The sequence below is a fragment of the Emydura macquarii genome, unplaced genomic scaffold (genome assembly GCF_026122565.2).
Source record: "Emydura macquarii macquarii isolate MOO-44397 ecotype Brisbane River unplaced genomic scaffold, CSIRO-AGI_Emac_v2 contig_3080, whole genome shotgun sequence".
Lineage (NCBI taxonomy): Eukaryota > Metazoa > Chordata > Testudines > Chelidae > Emydura > Emydura macquarii.
In genome coordinates, this window is record NW_027133217.1 from 6,742,593 (window position 1) to 6,765,282 (window position 22,690).

Below are 22,690 nucleotides of genomic sequence, written 5' to 3' on the forward strand. Positions count from 1 at the left end.
GACTCATAGAAATGTAGGGCTGGAAAGGACCTCCGGAGGTCATCAAGTCCAGCCCGTGAGCTGAGGCACCATCAAATAAATCTAAACCATCTTTAACAGCATTTGTCCAACCTGTTCATAAAAACCACCAATGACGGGGATTCCACAGCCTGCCTTGGAAGTCTATTTCAGAGCTGGAGTATCCTTACAGTTAGAAAGTTCTTCCTAACATCTAACCTAACTCTCCCTTGCTGCAGATTAAACCTGTTACTTCTCGCCCTACCTTCAGTGGCCATGGAGAACAATTGATCACCGTCTTCTTTGTAACAGCCCTTCACCTATTTGAAGACTGTTATCACGTCCCCCCTCAAATTAAACATGTCCAGTTTGTTTAAACCTTTCCTCATAGGTTGGAATTTTTTAAATCTTTTCTCATTTTCGTTGCCCTCCTCTGGACTCTCTCCAATTTGTCCACATCTTTCCTGAGTGTGGCTCCCACAGCTGGACACAGCACTCCAGCTGAGGCCTCATCGGTGCCGAGTAGAGCCGGACAATCACTTCCTGTGTCTGACATATGACACAATACATCCCGGAAGGATATTAGCCGTTTTCACAGCTGCATCACATTGCTGATTCATGTTCAATGTGTGATCCACTATAACCCTGGATCCTTTTCCGCACTATTACTGCCTAACCAGTTATTCCCCATTTTGTGTTGTCCATTTGATTTTTCCTTCCTCGGTGTAATACTTTGAAATTACCTTTACTGGATTTCATCTCGTCGATTTCAGACTAATGCTCTAACTTGTCAAGGTTGTTTTGAATTCTAATCTTGTCCTCCAAAGTGCTTGCAATCCCTTCCAGCTTGGTGTCATCCGCAAATGTTATAAGCCATACTCTCCACTCCATTATCCAAGTCATCAATGAAAATACTGAATAGTACCAGACTGAGGACTGACCACTGCGGGATCCCACTAGATATGCCCTCCCATTTGACAAGTGAACCATTGATAACTACTCTTTAAGTATAATCTTTCAACCCGTTGCACACCCACTTTATAGTAATTTCATCTTGACACATTTCCCTAATTTGTTTTTGAGAATGTCATGTGGGACTGTGTTAAAAGCCTTACTAAAATCACAATATATATCACATCTACTGTTTCCCTGCAATCACTAGGCCAGTAACCCTGTCAAAGAAGGAAATTAGGTTTGTTTGGCATGATTTGTTCTTGACTGGCTATTCCTTATAACCCTATCATCCTCTAGGTGTTTACAGACTGATGGTTTAATAATTTATTTCAGTATCTTTCTAGGTATCAAAGTAAGGCTAACTGGTCCATAACTGCCTGGGTCCTCTTTGTTCCCCTTTTTCAAGACAGGTACTATGTTTGCCCTTCTCCAGTACTCTGGGACCTCACCAGACCACCATGGGTCCCAAAGATAAATCACTGACGGTTCCGAGACTGCTTCAACTAGTTCCTTACATACCCTAGGATGAATTTCATCAGGCCCTGCTGACCTGAACATGCCCAACTTAGCTAAATATTCTTTAACCTGTTCTTTTCCAACTTTGGCTTGCGTTCCTTCCCCCTTGTTGTTTATATTAATTGTGTTGAGTATCTGGTCCCATTAACCTTTTTAGTAAAAGCTGAAGCAAAATAGATATTAAACACCTTAGGCTTCTTGATGACATCAGTTCTTAGCTTTCCTTCCCTGCTACGTAGAGGACCCACATTTTCCTTCAACTTTCTCTTCTTCCTACTGTCGTTAAAGAACTTCTTATTTCCTTTTATGTCTGTTGCTGGGTGTAAGTCATTTGTAACTTAGCCTTTCTGATTGTCTCCCTACATGCTTGTGCTAGTCTTCTGTGTTCCTCCTCACCGGTGTGTCCATATTTCCACTTTCTGTAGGATTCCTTTTTGATTTTCAGTTCATTGAAGGGCTCCTGAGGGAGCTATCATGGCCTCTTACTATTCTTCCTGTCTTCCCTTTGCATCAGCAGAGTTTGCAGTTGTGTCTCTGTTTGCCTCTAATCATTTTATTTTAGTGATTTCCAGTTTCCAGAATAAACCTTCCAGTTTGTAGATATGAAAGACAAGAGTCAAGACCCAAACTAAGGGACTGATCTTATGAGGTGCTAAAAACCCTCGTTTCATAATGACTTCAGGAGGAGCAGAGTTTGCTCATTAGCTAGCCAGCAGAGCTCGGCACTTTGCAGAACTGGACCCTACGTGAAGATGTTCCTGGTAGAAGAGTTGCTATAATGATTGGGCAAAAAATCTCTCTGTATGTACAGAGGTGAAAACCAGGAGCTTCAGAGTCGTGTTGGGCCCGATTCTGACACCCTCACTCACACTGAGCCACACCTCACTCCGCAAGCGCGACTTCAGTGCAGAGACCCCAATGAGATGAGGTGGAGCAGGATGTGCCCTCGCTGTGAGGTTATCAGAATCCGGTGCACAGGAAATAAGCTTCCCGTCTTCATTTCTTAGTGGGCCTGCTTTCTGCCTGGCACTCCCTTTACAATCAGAAAAGCCCTTCTGATCCCCCTGGATCCCTTTGGCTGGCGTTCACTCACTTTACAATCAGAAAAGCCCTTCTGATCCCCCTGGATCCCTTCGGCTGGCGTTCACTCACTCTGCTCGTTTGCTGTCCTTGCTGCTACACCGAATGCCTGGACTGTTATGGGTATAAAATCTCAAGCACGTCGTTGCACTGACTTAGTTTGTTCCGTATCTTATCTACATGAATGGAGGTGCTTTTTCTCTTCTCTTGTCTGGAGCGTTGCCTGACCAATTCTTAAAGCATCGGCATGACAAAAGCCAGCTGAGCCATGAGCACTTACAAGCTCTGGATATGAGAAGAGACACAGAAGTGCAGTCACAGCTTCAGTATAAATCACTGGGGCCCTGATACCTCTGGGAAAAAGAACGTAGGCCAGGATGGGGGAAGCACTGACTGTCCACCATGAGCCCCAAATCTTTTTCAATCAGCTGAACAAAAACTCCTAATGTGACTCTGTGGCCAAAAGAGCTCATGCATAAAAGGGGAATCTCAAGTAGCAGCAAAGAGGTGATTTTACCTCTGTATTTGGCACTGGTGTGATTGCTGCTGGACTCCTGTGTCCAGTTCTGGTGCCCACAAGTCAAGAAGGATGTTGATAAATTAGAGAGGTTCACAGAAGAGCCACGAGAATGATTACAGGATTAGAATTCAGCCTAGCAGAGCAAGGTCTAGTGATCCAATGGCTGGAAGCTGAAGCTAGACAAACAGACTGAAAATAAGGTGTACATTTTTAATGAGGAGAGTAATTAACCGCTGGAACAGTTCACCAAGGGTCGGGGTGGATGCTTCATCACTGGCAATTTTTCATTCAAGATTGGATGTTTTTCTAACAGATCTGCTCTAGGAATGATTTTGGGGCAGGTCTCTGGCCTGTGCTATACAGGAGGTAGATTATCATAATGGTCCCCTCTGGACTTTGAATCTATGAACCTGCATGACAGCTGCAAGGGCAGCAGCACGCACGCGAGCAATCAGCTGCAGGGTCAGCGCTTGAAAGATTTGACCCATCTTAGAATTTGGTGCCTTTTAGAGTTTTCTTTCCCTGGTTTTTGTTCGAGAGCATTTAATGCCTGAGGCATTCTCACGCAAATGGAGAATGTGGTGTTTCATATGGCAGGGACTGATCCAGACCCATCAAACCAAATAGCATGATGTGTACCCAGAAACAGAATCACCATTACTCTCAGAGAGAAACCCTGCAACTAATGGATTTTACGCTACATTGACCTAATTCTCCATTGCATTACACCCACCTTATGCTAGAGCAACTCTGCTGAAGAACATATGGAGAATTAGACCCTGGCTATGTCTTTGATGTGTTCAGTCTGGCTGAAATCCACGTCAGCCACAGAAAGCCTGAGTGCCTGGGCTCCATGTGGTTGAACTGCAAGGGGGTGAGGCAGTGGAACCAGATGCAGAGCCCAAGGCCGGGTTGCAGAGCTACAGCATACACTCCTTTGGCTGCTACTCCAGCCTGCGGCACAGCAGTGGTGTCATGTAATGTGTCTCAACCGTTACAGCTCGAGAAAGGAAACAGGCTTTCCCTTTTCCCTGCTGTCCGATCCATTCTGTCTGCCACTTACCCTGCTCCTCCCTCTCCTTCTTCTGAGCCCTGAGAGCCTGTTTGGTGATGTCCATCTCCTCTTTTATTAGGTTGAGTCGGTGGGTGATCTCACTCGCTTTCTTCTTTCTGTCGCTGAGGATGGCTTTGTTTTCCTTAAAGATCCGGTTGATCTCACTTCCTCGCTCGTTTTTAAACTCCTCAAATGCTACCGGCTTAGCGGGAGGGGAACTACACCAGGGTTCAGAGAAGGAGAAAATACAGGAGGAGACAACTGGTCCAGCTTCAGGTTTACTTATTGCACCTAAGTGGACTGATAGTCAATGTCTGTAAATTACATCCCATGGGGCCCTTTCAGAACCTATCTGCACTTGTAACATCATGGTCCTCTCACTGTGCTGACCTTCGTTCCTCCTTCTCTCCTTGGATGGCTTGGTTTACACTAGCAACTTATGTTGGCATAACTCCATCGTTCAGAGACGTGGAAAATCCACCCCCTGAGAGAGGCAGGTATATCGACCGAGCTCCCGGTGCAGACAGCGCTATGTCAATGGGAGGACTTCTCCTGTCGAATAGCTACTGCCTCTTGCAGAGGTGAGGTGCCTGTATTGATGGGAGAAGCCCTCCCATTGGCACAAGTTGCATCTTCACTGAAGCACTGCAACGGTGCAGCCTTTTAAGTGTAGACAAGCCCGACCACTCCAAGAAGGAAGAGTTGCTTACACAGAAGCAAATTCTCTAGAAGCTGCCTGAGTTGAATCTTCCCAGAAAGTTAGATCTTACTGATCCAAACTTCTGAGGCTTGCTGCCTCCGAGGCCAGCCTGGGAACCCAGGGGAGGAGAAAATACTTAATTTCAGAAGGTGCTCAGCAAACGTCTATGAAGGTGCTGGTATTCTCTATGGATCTATGCCTTTGGGCAAACCTCCTACAGTACTGCAATGGAGTCATGCCCTTAGGTGAACCTCCCATGGTATCCCCTCGGGAGCCACGCCTTGGGACTATCCTCCCACGGTATCTCCTAGGGAGCTATGCCCTTGGGCTAACCTATAGAAGGGTGAGGAGTGTGAGTCTATAGAAATAAAGTCACCTTCAGAGAACTGGGCTGACACAGGCAAGTCATTCATCTCTTACCTTAAAGTAGATTACCCTGTATTGATCCCCTAGAAATAGAGACTATAAAGCTAGACAGATGCCTGTATCAGCTGGCATCCTGCACGACCCTGCCCATGCCTTCATATCCCCACCATTAGAATGGTGATCATACATCCTTAGCTGACGAGGGAGATGTGAGGCTTAATTAGTTAATGAGTGTTAAGCGTTTGCGAATATAAAGCCCCAACGCATTCCCAGCTGTTACTGGCCAAGGGTAACCATTTAATAGTTCAGAACAAAATCTGAGGGCTGCCACCACTTTCTGTAAAACAGGTCTAATGGGATAGCTCCCTTTGCAGGCAGCAGGGAAATGTTTTCGATAGCAAAGAGCAGAGGCAAGGCGGATGCCAGCTGCAATGGCTGGAATTTGCCGATCAGCTCGCTTGGAAGCTAGTGGGAGCTGGACCCAGAGGGAGGATGGAGTGTCGATCCCCGGTTGGCAAGGGGGCCGTATCCAAGAGATCTCAAATCAGGAGCCAAACCAGACTGAACTCATGGGATGTATTACTGCACTGAAATGCACACACGAGCCCCTCACCGTGTGTGAGCGTGGTGCCCCATTACGGCACCGCTGCAAACAACAAGGTGTCAGAGCAGGAAACCTACATCAAAATATCATGGCGTGAGGAGAGCTAATGCTAGACTTCCCTTTTGCTAAACGGAAATGACGTCCTCAGCTTTGGCCCTGTCCCCTCTGCCCCGTCACAGACCAAGCCCCCTCAGACCCAGCTCAGCGACTGGAAGCACTTGGGCTGGCTTTGCAACCTGCATGACTCCACCCGATTAGCTTTGCAAATGGGAAGTGCCCCAGGAAGTTGAAAGGCTACCTGGGTCTGTGGGAGTCTTCCTTGGGCACTGACTCTGAGCGATGTGTTTCGATACTGGCTGCATCCTGCTCTCGTATTAGTCCCTCCTTCACATCCAGATCCTTTGTGGACGTTACCAGCTGACTCCTTGATGGGGAAACAGAGTCCAGATCTTTCCCCAAAACAGGGCTTCCATATCCTTCCTTCCTGGTAGTGGGGCTAAGAGGAAAGAGATGGTTAACTTTCTACATGTAACAAAACACTGGTACTAAAAACTACACTGCAGAACCCAGGTCTGATTCAAGAACTAGAGGTCTGAGCCTGCTCCACTGAAGTTAATGGTGAAAGTTCTGCCAACAATTGGGCAGGAGCAGGCCGTAGATCTCTACTGTCACAGCTCCCTACTTCCAAAACCAGAGGAACATCTCTGAATATAAAATACTGTCGGAATACCAGCACAGGCAGGATCAACTTCTTGCACAGGTTACACGGACTGCCCCTGTCCTGGCTAAGGCGCATTGATTAAGAGATTGAATATACCAGCGTCCGCTTGGAGCAAGCAGCAGACAGTGGACCAGTGTTCATCCTCAGTGGAGCCCACGGGCAGAGTCCAGAAGAGTTGGCTTAGCCCCAGGTTCAGTTTAAGGAAGAAGAGGGGAAAGTGTCCTTCAACTGGCCTCCATGAACATCAGTGTTCACCAAGAAGCAGCCAGTGTGAGATGAAAGAGATGACAATGGAAGCTACGTTTTCGTGTGGAGAAGCACTCTGGCATCGACCAGGGCAGCACGTCCTGGACCCAAAAATGTGCAGGGGAGATCCCCACTACTCTGTGCCTCTTCTCTGCATGTGGTCATGGGGAACAACTGCAGGGAAAAACCAGCCAGAGACTCCAGCCACCAGGAGCAGCAGCAGCTAAAGCAGGGACCTCTGGATATTCAGAGAACTTTCTACAGTTCTGTCTGGACTGTCCTTGTCCTGCACTGACAGGCTGTTTGCTACAACCCTGCCGCTAGTCTCTGCAGCTCAGCTTCACTCCAGACTGCTCCTCTTACCCGCTCCTGTCCGACCCTGTCCCTCTCACCTCCTTCCCTTCCCATTTCACTTATCCCCTTCTACCGAAACCAAACCAACAACAACAACATCGTGGCACTAACATGCCATTTGCTGCCATCACATTGGTCACTCTGCTGGTGTGTTCTATCCCTTCCCCACCCTACATCTGTCCGGTCTAGTTAGGCTGTAAACTCTTTGGTGGAGGAACTGCCTACTGCTCTGTGGGTGTACAGCACCTAGCACAGCCCCGGTTTTATTTTGTCCTTAGGCGCTACCATAATAAGATAATTAATAATTCACAATAATTGGCAGTAAATCTGGCACATATCAGACTCCCACAAGACCAAACTGACTGAGTCTGACGCTGACTGTGCAAAGACACACGCTGAGGATCAGGTTTGGTCCTTTCCATGCAGCAGCCCGATCCTAGTAGGCCGGGACTTCCTCATTGAAACAAACACAGAATATCACAGGAGCTTTTGGGGCTGTTTCTCCATGGCCTTCTCCCTGGGGTAGCTACGTACCCCTGTGGGTGTAAAGCAGCCCCTAAATCCCTGATTATTGAAAGGGATGTGACCTGTCACTGCTATCAGGAAGGTTTTCAGGAGTGGAGAGAAACACCTGATTAAAGGAGCAGGAACGGCTGCTTTACATGTCAACTCACCTAAGCTGCTCTTTGACTTTCTTGGCTTTAGCTTTTTTCCCGCCGTGTTTGGATAGAGGCGCAACTCCAATTCCAAAGCCCTGTCCATCCACTTCCCCCACCAGATGGCCTTCTGCGTCCACCAGGCCTGCCTGAAAAGAGGGCAGGCTCGAGATGTGAGTACGGAAGTATTAGCCCTGCAGATGTCCAGTCTGTGAGAACTAAATAGTCTGCTCAGCGGGGTTAGTCTGTGCAGCTCCTTAATCTAAATCCAGATTAGTTAGTCCTGCTTTGAGCAGGGGGTTGGACTAGATGACCTCCTGAGGTCCCTTCCAACTCTCATCTTCTAGGATTCACCTCATGGCAGGTTGGGGAAAAAATTATTTTAAAGGTGAACTGAGAAGCAAAAAGGTCCGTGGAGTTACTTTCAGATTCCTGTGCTGAATGCTCCCACGAGCCAGGTTTGGAGGAAGTAAGGGCTACATCACAGAAATAGGTTTAACTAACTTGTAAAACTTCTTCCCCGTGCCTTTATTAAATCCTGTTGTATTCTCTGTTTCTTTGCTGATATGCCAGAATGCATTATTCTGACACATCACAAATGCCAGAGATCTCACTGGAATCATGGTGTCACTGATAATAGCAGAGAATGATGCACTCTGGGTTATCTTCATTCAGCAAAGGAGGAGTTTGCAAGAAGGTTTCATAAGTAAAATCTTATCTCTGTCAGTGCCTCAACAGCATGGCTAAATGGCCCATTCAGCACTGAAATCTGCTTAACTCACATTTCATTTGTGTTTTCCAGGTCAGCTTTAAATTAAAGCCTTGAAAGGGGTCTGCCTGGAGACGGCAGGTTTGTGTTATAATAATACTTCACATTTCTATTGTGCCTTTCTTCCCAGGATCTCAAAGCGCCTGTAGTTAAACCCCACCACAACTCTACAAGGTAGGTTAATTATTCTTATACCCATGTTATAAGTGAATAAACTGAGGCTTAGTCTAAGCATGGAAGTGATCAGCTCAGAAGGTGAAAGTTTCAGAAAGTTAGGACCAACTAAAAACAAGCTGGTAATGAAAAATAGCTTGCATCCTAAACTACATAAGGAAATCCACATCTGCCTTTAAGGTTAGGGTAAGGTTCCTTTATGCTGCTCCAACGGTGCTAAGGGACTATAGCAGGGGCAGAGGATCTAGCCCTGTATTTTATGACAGACAGACAGACATGCATGCAGGCATATTTGATGTAATAGTTCTTGTATATTTTCCTTTTCTCTATTTTATAAACCACCCTGCTAAAATACTGGGCCAGATTCTCCGCTGATGGAAACTGGTGCCGCTCTATTGACTTGGAGCAGTTCTATTCGTCTGTCATGCCCATCACCGTGGTAGCGCAGAGCCTCAGATTTCAAGCAGTGTGGGAAGAATTTGGGGCAGCGTCTCATCCCAAAGCCCTACCTTCTGAGCCACCGCAATGGCTGCAAAGTCATTTTTGTCTATCAGCGTGTATTTGCTTCGGAGTCTGGATTCCACTTCCTGCTCCTGTTGGCTGGGAGAGATAACAGCCCTTTTCGCTGTGCTCTAGGGCAAATTTCATACAGCCCCGAGCCTGTAACTGTGCCACACTTCAGCAGAAAGCTGTGCCTGATGTCACCCCACATCTACCTCTGCCCTCCTTTCCTCCCACGCCCCCGCCCGCTTCCTACATTCTTCCCGAGCCACTCTCCTTCGTGCACCTCTTGTCACCTTCCTCGGTTTTCTTCTTCCCATCTTTCTCCACGCTGTCCCTCGGACCTGGCAAATCTCTTCTGTTAAGACACTTATACTTTTCACTGGCTTTTAAAATACTTTAGGGAGCCTTTTTTATGGCCCAAATAACACGACTCCACAATATTTCAGTCCTGGAGAGTGGAACCACCATGGGAAGACCTGATCTTTGTGCTTTATTTTAGCCCCATAAAAGGATTCCCCAAGGAAAAAAACACCGACACAAATACCAAGAGATCTGGAGCCATGTGGGTTCCTGTAGAACTGGAATGCCCACCCTGCCACGCACCACAGGCACTTGTGTTTGAACAAGCCACTTCCCTCCTCACAGCCCAAATCTCCCTGAAGTGACACCATGTTAGTTTTGTAACTGTGGTATCTGACCCCTCCTGGCCGGACAACACAGCACACTTAACCAATTAATGGAGCCCACCATCCAAGGACCAACCTCATGATGTATAGGTACCAGTGGGTTAGCCAGGAGCAGCTTTCCCTGAACAAGCTGGGCTGAGCTTTTCACAACTACAAGTTATTCTCTGCGTATTTTACAGTGACATCACCAGCAGTGTCATGACACCGTGCTGTGATGTCACAGACTGAAGCTTGGTGGACGGTTTCTAAATCTCCGTGTCCAATGCACACACCCTGGCTGCAACATCTTACCTCAAAATCACTTTGAACTGGTTAAATACCTCTTGGATTTGCCTGATGTTTATTATCTGAGGAAGAGAGATGTACAATGGAGATAGAATGGGAGGCAGGCAGTGAGCTGTGGTCACGTTCACTGTGTAACAGTTAAAAACTTGCTCTATAAGTCTGGTTCAAATACTACAGAATCCCAGCACCCCCCTCTTCAACCTCAGGATACAGGTAACTCATTCTCTCCTGCACTGAGAGAATCAGGCCCCATGTGACCATGAACATCACTCGTCATTCATGCTTCTTAAGTGGGCTTTAAGAACAGAGGAATCTATCTGCCAGGCTGATGCAGGTTCCAGCTGTGCAAGTATCCTGTACGACCCCACAGGTCAGGAATGATTAGCCAAAAACATCCTACAAATTACACATGAGGCAGCTTCCAACCCTCCAGGCTCTGCTGCTCTCTCCCCGCTCACACGCCGCTGAGTCCTGCACCTCACCATCTTTAATGCAGAACTATTATCCCCATTTCACAGACGGACTAAGGCCCAGATCCATCAATAGAACTTAGGAGCCTAAATACCTTTGAGGATCTGGGCCTAAGGTACTTACTTAAGGTCATACACAGAGGGACAAAGCAGGGACTTGAACTTAGATCTCCCAAGTCAGTGGCACATGCCCTTGCCACTGGAGCAGCCTTCCTCTCCAAGAAGTCTTGAAGTGCATTCTCCCCACTCCCAGAGAGGCATCCTTCCTTCTCAAAGATTCCCAGATTTCATGAAGGACATCTTTCCCCATAACCCTGCTTCTACTCAGGTTGACCATACCTGACCCTAAAAGACTCCCTGGATTTCACAGAAGCCAACTCTCCTCAACCCCCATCAGTCGGAGGAAAATGTTCTGGCACATACGGCCTGGGAGGATGAGACCAAAGCAAAGAGTAGCTAGATGGGGCTGGAGTGCCCCAGAAGGTCCCCTCTCCCAAAAAAGGTGGAACTCTTTTTAGAGGGATACTTTGTGAACACATCTGACATGGTTCTAGCCAGATGCAGAATTTTGATGCTGTCTCTTTCAGGAAGCTCAGAGCAGAATGTCCCACTAAGTTTTAAGGCCAGGGTGGAAGTGTCGAAGCCTCCTATTAACTTAAGGGGAGGTGGGAATGAGAGACGGGAAGCATCCAGTTTCCTTGCAAATAACAGAGAAGTGTATAAAAAATTAGTGCCACCCTTAATTCTAAATTCAGTGTTCCTCCACAACTAACTTCAGTCCCTCTAGCTGAAAGAGGCTGGCATCCAGCCTGATATAACCAGCTGAACGAGTTGTACAAGCCCCAGTTTGTTAGGTAGCTACTCACATCAATGTCCTCTATGGCTCCTTCTAGGTACCTGCGGACTTGAGAGTTAATCTCTGCTATCTGGATTTCATTCAGAGGGTCATAAGTCACCAGAGAGCGGTTGACCTAGGAATGAAAGGGTGGACAAGTGAACTGCAACAATTTACAATATGTGTGGCAAATGCTAGCCTGATGATCACCCAGTCGTGCTCTGCCTTGCCATGGCAGCAGGTTTAATTCTTAGACTTGGCTTCTCATCCTGCAGACTGGCTGGGCGCTAGACTCTGGAGTTGGCTGGGAGTGGTGCCCTGCCTCTGCCTTCTGGATAAACTCAGGAGAGGCACTGATCAGTTTGAATGGCAAGGCCGTCTATCATCCAGGACTCGGGGGGTTAATGACGATGACATGGAAGCGTGTGGAATGGGAAATTAACAAGAGGAAAAACGGGTGGGGAGTGGGGACCTCTCAGAACACTGTCTAAACTCATGGGACTCCACTGGGGACAGAGTGGGAATGCAAAATCTTGACAGGCGCTGATACAACTGATCCCACTGATAAATTCAAAGCACACATTAAGAGCCCCAGCAAGATGGCTTAGGGATCAGAGAAAGCATAGTCAGCGATTAACGGCTGCAGCCTGCTCCTTACCAAACTGTCATGCATGGCTAGTTCCTTTTTCAGAAAAGCAATCTCCTTCTCCAGATTCTTAACCATCCGCTAGCAGGAAAACAAAAAGATGCCACGTGACCAAGTGCTATTAGAGAATGAACGATCCAAAGCCGCTTCAGACTGGCTGCCGGCATGAGCGCAGTTTGTGGGGCAACAGGCGGGACGTTGTGCTCCCCCAACTGCCAGCCTCGGGCAGGTGTGGAATTTGCCCCACCCCATTAGCCTGACTGGAGCGGCACCCCCCAAATATAGAAGTCAGACTACACCGACGGCTGCTGGGTAACATCACGGCTGGGTACCAACTCACAGAGAACTCACTGCTGGGCTTACATCGCTCCAATGGTGAGGAGTGATCTGGAAATCACTTTGCCTTAGTGTAGCTTCCAGTAGGACAGTCTTTGCTGTGTCTTGGAGCCACCCCCTGTAAAGTCACTTTAAGCTTTCACAGGGAAAACTCTCTGTTTATCTACTCAGTGCATCACCAGTCTGATGCCCCACGTGCTCTTTCTGGATTACACGGCATTATTTTGAAGAAGGCACAGAGCCCCAGTGCTGCTTTCACTGAAGTCAAGGGCCACTTCACCACTGACTTTAACAGGAATGCTTTACGCAAGCAGATTCACACTGCAGACTTGAGACTTGCATGTCTCCTTTAGCTGGAATATTTTAAAGCACTGGCTATTGGGTGCCAACCTGCCCTTTGTGCCTTGGGAAGCTCCCAGTTAGCATCCAGATGTAATAATCTCATTAAATACATTCCAGTTCTTTTCCACTCAGCTCACCTCACAGGAAAAGAAAGGAAGCTGAAGGGGAAAAGACAGTTTGTTGCACAGTCTCTTCTGAAAACTCTTGGAGGAAGCTGCTCTATATGGTTCTCTGCTTCCACCTACTGTAGACAGACACATTAAATTGGACAGTACAGGACAGCAAGGGGTTATCTCCTGCCACGGATGCTGTGGACCAGTGGTTACCATGGTGCAGGTGGTCCAAGGACCACCACTAGTTCATTGAGCGCTTGCTCGGGGTGTGAGGAGATCACAAGATGCTAACTCCGCTCCCTGTTTTAAAGTGCATTAAAAGAAGCTAAAATATATTGATTACTTTTCTAATGTTACTTTTCTATGTGAACAATTGCTGTAGTTGTTGCAGGGATGTTGTGTGACCAGCTGTGGAAAGGGAGGTGGTCTGCAGGGTCTCAGATAGGACCAGAGATGATCCTCTCAGTGGGACAAGAGTGTCCATGAGATAGTTTCTCTATTAAGTTGTGATACACATGATGAAGAAGCTTAGGAAGTGGTGTTTTAATTTTTCATGGACATGAAAAAAACAAATCTTCCTTCCACTTCCTCTGCAAAATATACATACCTCTGGGTCATATTTCTCATTGATGGCTGGCTCTGTTGTGACCCATTTCATTCTGGTAGCAAAACGGAGAGAGGACAGCTGAAAAACATTGCATTTTGCTATCAAGCAGGAAGCGAGTTTGGGACACCAGACCAGACTCAAAACCTTTGCAATTTTAATACTATAAGATCCCAGGAGCTAGAGATGGAAAAGCTGTGTCATTGTAGGCCATCATTCTACGCCATCCCCATTCCAGGAGTAGATCTTCTAGTGCCCGGTTGCTCCCAGATGATTATTCCTCTTGAGATGATGACTTTAGATATGACATTCCCCACCCCAAAGAATTTACCTTTTGTTATATGTGTGTACTGCCCCTAGCGCAGTGGTGCCACTGCAACACAAATAATAATGGCCAATAGCAGAGACGATTATACGACAGGTCACTGAGTCTCAAAAAGTGGCTGTTAGTTACCTCCTTCCCTGCAGTACTTTACAAAAGTGTTTTGTTTGGCCCACTTTTAAATGACTCAAGCAATGAGGCTACCACCAACTTCCTGTGGAGAACTGTTCCAAAGCCTAAGGGATCTTACCATGAGGAGGTTATTCCTGGTACTAACATACCAAATTGTTTGTGTAGTTGCTACCGAGGGCCAAATTCACCCCTGATGTAAAGGGGGCTAGCTAGGGCCCGATGGAAATCACGATTTCACTGACTGAGGGGAAATCACAAAATCAGCCCAATACTGTGATTTTTCCAACAGCGGGGAGATGGAAATAGGCATCTGTGTGTGGCTCACAGCACGTGGCAGCATCCTGGTGGAACAGCAGTTGGGGGGGGATTTGGATTTTTATGAGGCACGGCACCCAGGGCCACTGCCGCTTGGAACATGAGCAACCGCGGCCTCAGCAGGGAGGTGGAAGCAGGCATCTGTGCATGCCAGTCTCATGCTCAGTGTGGCTCATAGTTCATGTTCCAAGCAGTGGCCGCACTGGCTACTGAGCCTCACATAAAAGTCCCCCCAAACAGCTGCTCTGACATGACACCAGCGTGTGCCAGGCGTCACACTGAGCGTAAGACTGGTGCACAAATGCCTGCTTCTTCCTCCCCACCGAGGCCGCAGCTGTTCATGTTCCAAGTGGTGGCAGTGCTGGCTACTGTGCCTCACATAAAACCGACCGTGAAGCCCCTGCCCCCCACTATCAGCTGCATTGAGCACAAGACGGACGTACACAGATGCTCACTTCTGCCTCCCCACTGTTGGAAAAGTTGAAGCACTTTGTGAGGGACTCAGCTGCCATGCATATTCCATGAAAATCAATACTTTATGCGTGACACTGCCATGAATTTTCAAATAAAGACCTCCGATTATCACAGGCCTTAAGTATAACTATTGACTTCATTGTGCGCTGTACAGTTCCAAACCCATGGTTGGAAAGGAGCAGATAATAACAATAAAGAATGAAACCATGCCTGCTTAGATCCAGGCTGAATTTGGTTTTGCATGTTTATCTATATGAGTCTCATTTTCTCCTTGGAAGATTAGACTCCTCAATGGATGGCTTATGTGGCACAAAGTGGCCTGAACAGACTGAAGAAACCAGCCCCAGAGCATTCCTAGCATGCCGCATTTATAATGCAAGATGCAATGTCAAGTGATTTTGTTGAATTAGGCATGATACTTCCCTTGGACCTCATACTAAGGCCCTGTGGATGCTACAGTTTAATCATGGTTATTGCTAGCATGATTTTGACTATAGTGCGGACAGGACCAAAATGTCTTTAAAGCAGGCCTTGATGAAGGACATCATTTCTGAAGGAACCCTCTCCACTTACAGTTTCCTCTATCTGAGCAGCTTCACCATAGATATTTGCCACCAGGACAGTATTGCAGTTTCCTCCTAAAAAAGATAGCAAGGAAGAGGAATGTGACTTTCTCTATGTTGGGTTCCTTTCTGGAGAATTTTACATTCTGTTGTGAGTGAAGAATGAAAGACACAGCAAGACTACAATGAACATAGCGAGTTTGTCATTTTTCCTTCAAGGAAACAGGAAGGATTACCAGTGGTCATCATGAAAGATAATGACCATAAGCATGGTGGTTTGGAATGAGTCAAGGGAACAGCCAATGTTATGTCTCCAGCCTGCTGAGTTAGTAATAAGGATAAGGCAATGCTTGGAGTGGGTAAAAACTGAAAGGTGGGATTTTAAAATGCTCAGTGTTGGTCTAGCTTTCATCCAATGAAATCAGTGGGAGGAGCAGTCTTGGGCCAATGCTGAGCTATGAAATTCCACCCTAAATTTGTATGATTTCAGTTCCTTACTGCCGATGTCTGCAGCCTGTCTTCAGTCGCTTTCTCGATTCCAACTGTGTCGGACAGTGTTGTTAAAGTGCAGACCTGTCCTACAGACTCCAGAGATCATATAGTTTTTGGGTGTGTCATGTGTGCCCAGGCCCTGATCACTCTCGGCTCCTGCAGGACTCAGTGAGAGTTGATAGCACTTGCAGGATCAGAACGTTGAAAGGACTGTGGTGTGTTTTTCAAGTATTTTCAGCAGAGAAAAGTTTAGCAAAGTTTCCACTGGCTTGCTCAGTGTAAGGCTTGTGTGTACGTATGCCTGATCATATAATCATAGCAGATTAGGGTTGGAAGGGACCTCAGGAGGTCATCTAATCCAACCCCCTGCTCAAAGCAGGACCAACCCCAACTAAATCATCCCAGCCAGGGCTTTGTCAAACTGCACCTTAAAAACCTCTAAAGATGGAGATTCCACCACCTCCCTAGGTAACCCATTCCAGTGCTTCACCACGCTTCTAGTGAAAAACTTTTTCCTAATATCCAACCTAGACCTCCCCCACTGCAACTTGAAACCATTGCTCCTTGTTCTGTCATCTGACACCACTGAGAACAGCCTAGCTCCATCCTCCCTGGAACCCCCCTTCAGGCAGTTGAACCCCCTTTCAGGTGGTTGGTGTTTCATTAGGGTAAGAAAAACAGATGTCTGTTGAGTAACAACCACTGCTAAATTTTCATATGTTAGACTATTAACTTGTCTGCACAGTGATTTAGCGCATGGCCAGCCAGGACATAAATCTATAGTGCACTAGCTTGCCGCGACCTAACTGACTTTACGGTCAATGCTACAGCGCTCCGTACATTCAGCAGTGCACACTGACACACTGCTGGTTGACACAGTTGCACGTCACTGAAATGGTAAGTGAGTGATCTGGAAACCACTTTGCCTTGGTTTAGCTTGTTTGAAATGGTGGTAGGCCAACACACACTATGGAACTTTTCGTGTGCTGTAACAGGGCCAGTTGGTGCACAGCAAGTCAGTGCACTGTAGATTCACACCCTGGCTGGCCATGCACTAAAACACTGTGTAGAGAAGCCATCAGATTGACTGAGCGTGTTTGGTCACAGCTTGATCTCCCCATGAGAACTGAAACCAAGATATTTTCTCATCCATGTACACAGAGCTACTCCAATTCCAGATCCTTACCTAATGAATCCTTAAGGGCATGGGTGAGCTTGCTTTGCCGGAAGGGGACGTGGTCCCTCTTACGATCAGCCAGGGCAATGATAGCTTGCTCAAGGAACGACAAAGATTTGTTGATATATGTGGCTTCTTTCAGAACCTGCCCTTCGGACTGTAACAAAGAGCAAAGGTAAAGAGCGTATGTTTCTGGGTGAACAGCAGAATAGAGTGTATACCTCACTGGGCTGACAGCTCTGATTGAAGTGGAGGATAAAGGAGATGCAGAATCCAACACAGACTGAGTAACTATGAGATACTAGATCATGCAGCGCTTTCTGCGGTTTGAGAGCAAGTTCTTTGGGGCTGTCATTTTGCGGTAACAAGTCTGCCAGAACGTTGGCTTTCCTTGTTCTGAAAGGGGAAATCCTTTCTTTGTCACAAGGCTGCCTGGGGATTTCTTGTTTGACACAACACAGTATATCATATGGGAGTGGTGAAGTTTAATTTGTCCCCTATTGTTTCACAAAAGTGATTGCATCAGTCTACACGCTATCACCAGAATCAGAAGGATTTTTGCTGTCAGTGCCATTGTGGAATGAAACTGAATTACAAAGAGGTCCCAGTAAAGCCTAGACCAAGCAATGACATTGTTGGAAGGAATGATCGAGCAGGAGATAGCTGCAAGGAGGATGGTGTTTTGCATGCTTGGATTTCACATTACAGCTACTGAAGATAACCGAGTGTCCTCTGATGCCTTCATGGGGTTGAGATTTGTCATGGTTCCTCCTATCTATTGACCATGGGTTTGATTCTTATGTCAAGCATAGATTTTGAAAAATCTACAGATTCTCATGTGTAATTGTAGTACGGGATTGCTGACACATGATTAGGGACGAACAACTGAAGGGTAGGATCTAACACAGAGTCAAGCCCCTTCTCTTGTCCTGATACCAGATTCACAGAAACAAGCTAGAATAAAATTCACTTGGCTAATGTGGAAATATAAATTACGTTCACTACCAGCCTTCTTTAGAGGTAGAAGTTCAATGTGGCATAAAGGGAATTCAGTTTTGCTGTTTCCATTAACAGTAGTGGGAAAGTCCACATGCATCACTTTAACAGTTGGACCCATCTCCTACAGAGAGCAAACATTTTTTCCCCATCTGCTTACCCCAGTCTTCCCCAGTCTCTCTGAACCCGCCAGATCCACTAGGTTAATTTTTGAAGCAATGTATTTGGCGTCTGACAAAATTCTGGAATGAGACTGGGGAAAAAAATAAACTATATTTAACATTACAGACAAGTAAAGTACAGTATACATTTAAGTTCTAAAGACCCCTAGATTTCTGAGCCCCCCGGAAGCCTGTCAGGGAACTTACCTCAATATAGATAGTGAATATGCAATGAGACCTGGATGAATTTTTATTCAGCGTATGTTCACCTATTATTCTGTTGGTCTCACCCTGGAAATGAAGTCAAAATTGAGGGCATTATTTTTATACCTAAATTTTAGGAGAATAAATATGAAAGGAAGACGATAAAGTCACAGTTAAATAAATCAGGCTTGTATTGTTAATATGCAGAGATAACAATAGAATTGTTCACTTATCCACAGCTTTCTATCTGAAGAGCTCCCCCTATCTGCCTGACCATTGTAAGCATTTCTAGCATGGCTCTCAAAGCACATTACAAATATTCCACTCCATTAAGGCAGGTAAGGGATCACTACTTATCTGTCAAACTGCTTCTCTGCAGATTCCATATCACCCGGATTCCCACCCTTGGGGCTCAGGTTTCTAGTGTGAAAGGGGCCAGAGCTCCCCTAGCTCTTAAAGAACGTGGACTTTTGAGGAACAGGCAGGCAAGACTCATTATAAGACAGTGCATCCATCAGTGCTTCCTTCAGTTCCTTAATAAGCAGGAAGCAAAGATTTTCCCTAAATGCACCAGACATCCAAACATTACTTATATGATAGGAAGGGACCACAAGAAAATAAGTCAGTCATTGAAAATGATGCTTTGACTGTCTGTGAGGGCTGCAGTTCCGACAGGGAGCATCACAGTGGAGCACGGTGAGAAAGGAACTGAAGCGGTAAGTTCTAGAGGGCACCACTAAGGTAGCTGTAATTAGTTTCAAAAGGGGGCCGGGCCAGCCTGCTTGTGTCTTGACGTCTTTGAGAGCTAGAGGAGTTCCAGCCGGCCTCACGATAAGGAATCAAGACCCAAAACCAGCAGCCCAGTCAAGTTGGTTCCTTTAAGGCAATGTTCTTATCCCTGTTTTACAGATGAAGAAATGGAAGCACAGAGATCAAAGGGCAGATTTTTCAAAACTCAGCCTCCCTTCTTGTACCCACAATTTGCAGACATAAATAACTGGGGGTGCAGTTTAGATCACTCTGACATCTACGTGCCTAGTTATGTCCATAAATTGCTCTCGCATTTCTCCTGACTTCCAGGTCCTGTCTTTAGCCACCACACCTTCGTCTCCCAGAAATTGAGACTGGTAGTTCCTAGTAACCCAGCTGACTACCCAGGCCTGAGCTTTTTGAGGACACCTGATAATAGTCTCAGCCATTCGAAAGAAAAAAACAAAACAAAACAAAAAAGGGTTTTAATGGCTTCAGTCAGTTCTTGGTGAAAAGTGCTTCCTAGACACGGAGCTAACTATTTATTCAACAGTGGCGTACCGTGGGTCTCCAGTGCCCGGGGGCCAAGCCTACATTTGCAACCCCCCCCATCTCACTGTCACTGGCAAGTTTCTTCACTTGGTATGGGAGAGTGCTGACTCCATCAGGATAGCTGGCAAGCATTTTTTCAAAAATGACACCACAGTTCAGACAATGATTCTGCTAACTAGGGAGCCCTTATAGACTATCCTTTGCACTTTGTTTAAGCTGCTCCTTGACTTCCTGAATGTGATTACCAGCTAACTGAAAACCAGACACTTTTGCACCCCCAATCCTGGACTGCTCTAGGGCTGGAGAGTCCCGCAGCATAATTTAGACAACCGTGGGGACCAGTCTGAAGTTACAGCAGCCTCCCTGCAGAGCTGCCTGGAATCTCCACATCACCCTGTGATGCAGCCCCATCCCTGACACACCCCTTCCACCTCCAGCCTCACCCCAGCATAGCCCATACACCAGGACTTGTAAGGGGATTCTCGAAGGGCAGCCTTCTGCTGTCTTCCACAGTACCTGGATCAGGGAAATCCTCCCTGGCAGGAACCAGGGCTATTACCCCGGGGTTGGAGAGGAAGTGAGCAACGGCACCATTTAGGGGAGCCCCTCTCCCTCGAGTTTTGTACTGGAGGTTTGATTGCTGAGCATGTCCTAGCCCCAGGCAACCTGAGTGTGGAACGTGAGTTCTGCAGAGGAGAGGGGCTGCTCCCAGCTTGTGCCCCTGGGACAGAGAGTCAGTATTTTGTTTACAGAGGCAGGGTGATTAAGATTAGAAAGGGTTTGTGATTAGATTAAGGATCTGGATGTTATTAGATGAGTCTATAGACAGGAATACCTCTGGGGGGGGGAGGGGGGGTGTTGAAGTGAGAACACAGGAGACTCAGAAAAAATACAGCCACACCTTCTGAGCCAAAGCTACATTGAGAAAAGAGGGAGATGTGAGAGCTGTGAGTGGAGGTGCTGATAGCAATAGAAGTTTTGCCTGAATAAGGACTGGAAGATTTGACCCTCCAACTTTTTTTCAAGAGGAAGAGCTGCCAAGAGCTCCTGCACCTATTTATTTTCCTTTCCTGCCTGCAATCGCCTTGATATATCTCAGAAGATTCAGGTTTTTTCTCAGCTTTAAGGTGTGGAATTTTCTTGGTGTTTGGTTTTAAATATTCTCCTGTGAGAACTGCAACTCAGTCACTGTAGTGTTGTGTTTAAGAGCCTTCTGGAAAGTAACTACCGTTTAAACAGAAGTGAAAGCATTGTTGCCAACTCTCATGATTTTGTCATGAGTCTCATGATAATTATTAGCAAAACAGCGAGAGTCCTGTGGCACCTTAAAGACTAACACATTTATTTGGGTGTAAGCTTTCGTGGGCAGAAACCCACTTCATTGGATGTTGCATCTGACGAAGTGGGTTTCTGCCCACGAAAGCTTATGCCCAAATAAATTTGTTAGTCTTTAAGGTGCCACAGAACTCTCGCTGTTTTGCTAAAAACAGACTAACATGGCTACCCCCTCTGGAACTCATGATAATTCTTATTTTCCTTAAAGCCCCAGCTCCTGAAGTCAAGTGGCCATGTGATGATTTCAGCCTCCATTCTTAAAGGAAAAGTAAGTTTGTAGCTCTTAGGGCTGTGGAGAGAGCTTCAAAATGTGACCGCAATGCACCCTAAAGCTCAAAAAGCAGAAGGCAAATAAAGAGAACACCAGATTTATTATTTTTACAAAATCTCATGGTTTTTAAGACAATCTTATGATTTTTGGTGAGCCTGACTCATGATTTTTGATTATTTGGGGTTGGCAACACTGAAAGTGACTTGAAAGTGTCAGTTTCATTCCTGCTTGAAGTCAGTTTCTAGTAGTCTATTATTTGTAGTATGGTAACACCCCCTATAAACCCAGGCAGGTGCAGTATAAACTCACAGGGCTTGCCTTAGTAGGATGCTTCAAAAAGTTAAATGATCTATTCCAAGCTTGGTAAACTGCAAAAAGTAAGTAGCCTAAATGATAGAAAGTAATCAAGATTTTCCTACCACTGTTTCAATTACCATATTCAAGAGTTTGTAACAAAGTAAGAATATACATTAAAATTTTAAACCTAACCTGTGTTCCTTAAGTGACTTTACACAAGATGTCAGAACATGTTAGTATTAGAGCTGAGCGGATCTAATATTTATTTAATTTTCTTTCCTTATATAGGAATTAGATACAGTGCTCCTGTCAGCTAATTTCTAAGTTATCAGCAAAAAAACCTAGTTTTCAGGTGCCTAAGTAGCCCCTGAAATCATCATTAAAGTTATCCCTTCAGCCTACCAAAATCTGAAATGGCGCCCCTGGAAGTGAGGATCTCACCCCAAGAGTCATGACTTCCTATCTCCTGCTGTAACCCCTAGACAACCCTCCTTCCCTCAGCTAAGTGAACAAAAATAAACATAAAAAATGAGGATGAGAAATAATAGTGAGTCATTGTTTTTTCTTGCCTCAAACAGGAGATTTAAAGCATCTTCCTCATGGCTAGCTAGATGCACAGATAAACCCTTCACAAAAACACCCTGTGGGTACTCCACTACAGTCATCTGAGTGTCACCGGACATGTCATGTGGCGTAGTGGACAGGAGGTCGAAGAGAGTCTCGTTGTAGATTTCCAGGTAGGACATTCGGACAGTGATGGACTGATTGATGCGTTCTTCAATTGCCCTAAACACCTGCACAGATCATACGCTTGTCAATGACAGTCTGAGTTCACAAACAAGGTTACTGTCTATTTGTGGCTTTTCAGGATGCGAATCATTATAAATTGGTCAGCAAGTGTGTGGCAAACTCTCAGCAGGACTGCAGTCACAGTGGCTCTATTAAGATTTTCAAAATTATTGAAAATTATTGAAAATATTTGACCTTTAAAGGGACACAGTTAAGGGTAGGAAGCCTAAAACAAGAGTTTTCTGTGTCCTCTCTAAACACTTAATAAAGGACATTCCATTTACTGGCTGAATTGCTTTTTTCTAACTGCATGAATAGCATTTACTCC

The 22,690-nt window shown here is 46.0% G+C and overlaps 1 protein-coding gene across 3 annotated transcripts in view; it reads right to left on the reverse strand.

Moving 5' to 3' along the window:
- The window catches only part of KIF9 (kinesin family member 9), a 36,013-nt gene that overhangs the window by 7,858 nt on the left and 5,465 nt on the right, over positions 1–22,690 (reverse strand). For 2 of the 3 annotated variants that reach the window (XM_067530452.1, XM_067530454.1), the window contains 13 exons: positions 22,143–22,367; positions 18,372–18,455; positions 18,164–18,256; positions 17,017–17,164; positions 15,349–15,413; positions 13,536–13,613; positions 12,150–12,218; positions 11,523–11,627; positions 10,193–10,248; positions 9,221–9,311; positions 7,787–7,917; positions 6,090–6,287; positions 4,131–4,339 (listed from right to left, as the gene is read on the reverse strand). In XM_067530452.1, coding sequence (XP_067386553.1) covers positions 4,131–4,339; positions 6,090–6,287; positions 7,787–7,917; positions 9,221–9,311; positions 10,193–10,248; positions 11,523–11,627; positions 12,150–12,218; positions 13,536–13,613; positions 15,349–15,413; positions 17,017–17,164; positions 18,164–18,256; positions 18,372–18,455; positions 22,143–22,367 — 1,552 coding nt within the window. Of the gene's footprint in view, positions 1–4,130; positions 4,340–6,089; positions 6,288–7,786; positions 7,918–9,220; positions 9,312–10,192; positions 10,249–11,522; positions 11,628–12,149; positions 12,219–13,535; positions 13,614–15,348; positions 15,414–17,016; positions 17,165–18,163; positions 18,257–18,371; positions 18,456–22,142; positions 22,427–22,690 lie in introns of those variants that run through there. The other variant, XM_067530453.1, reaches the window with a different exon arrangement.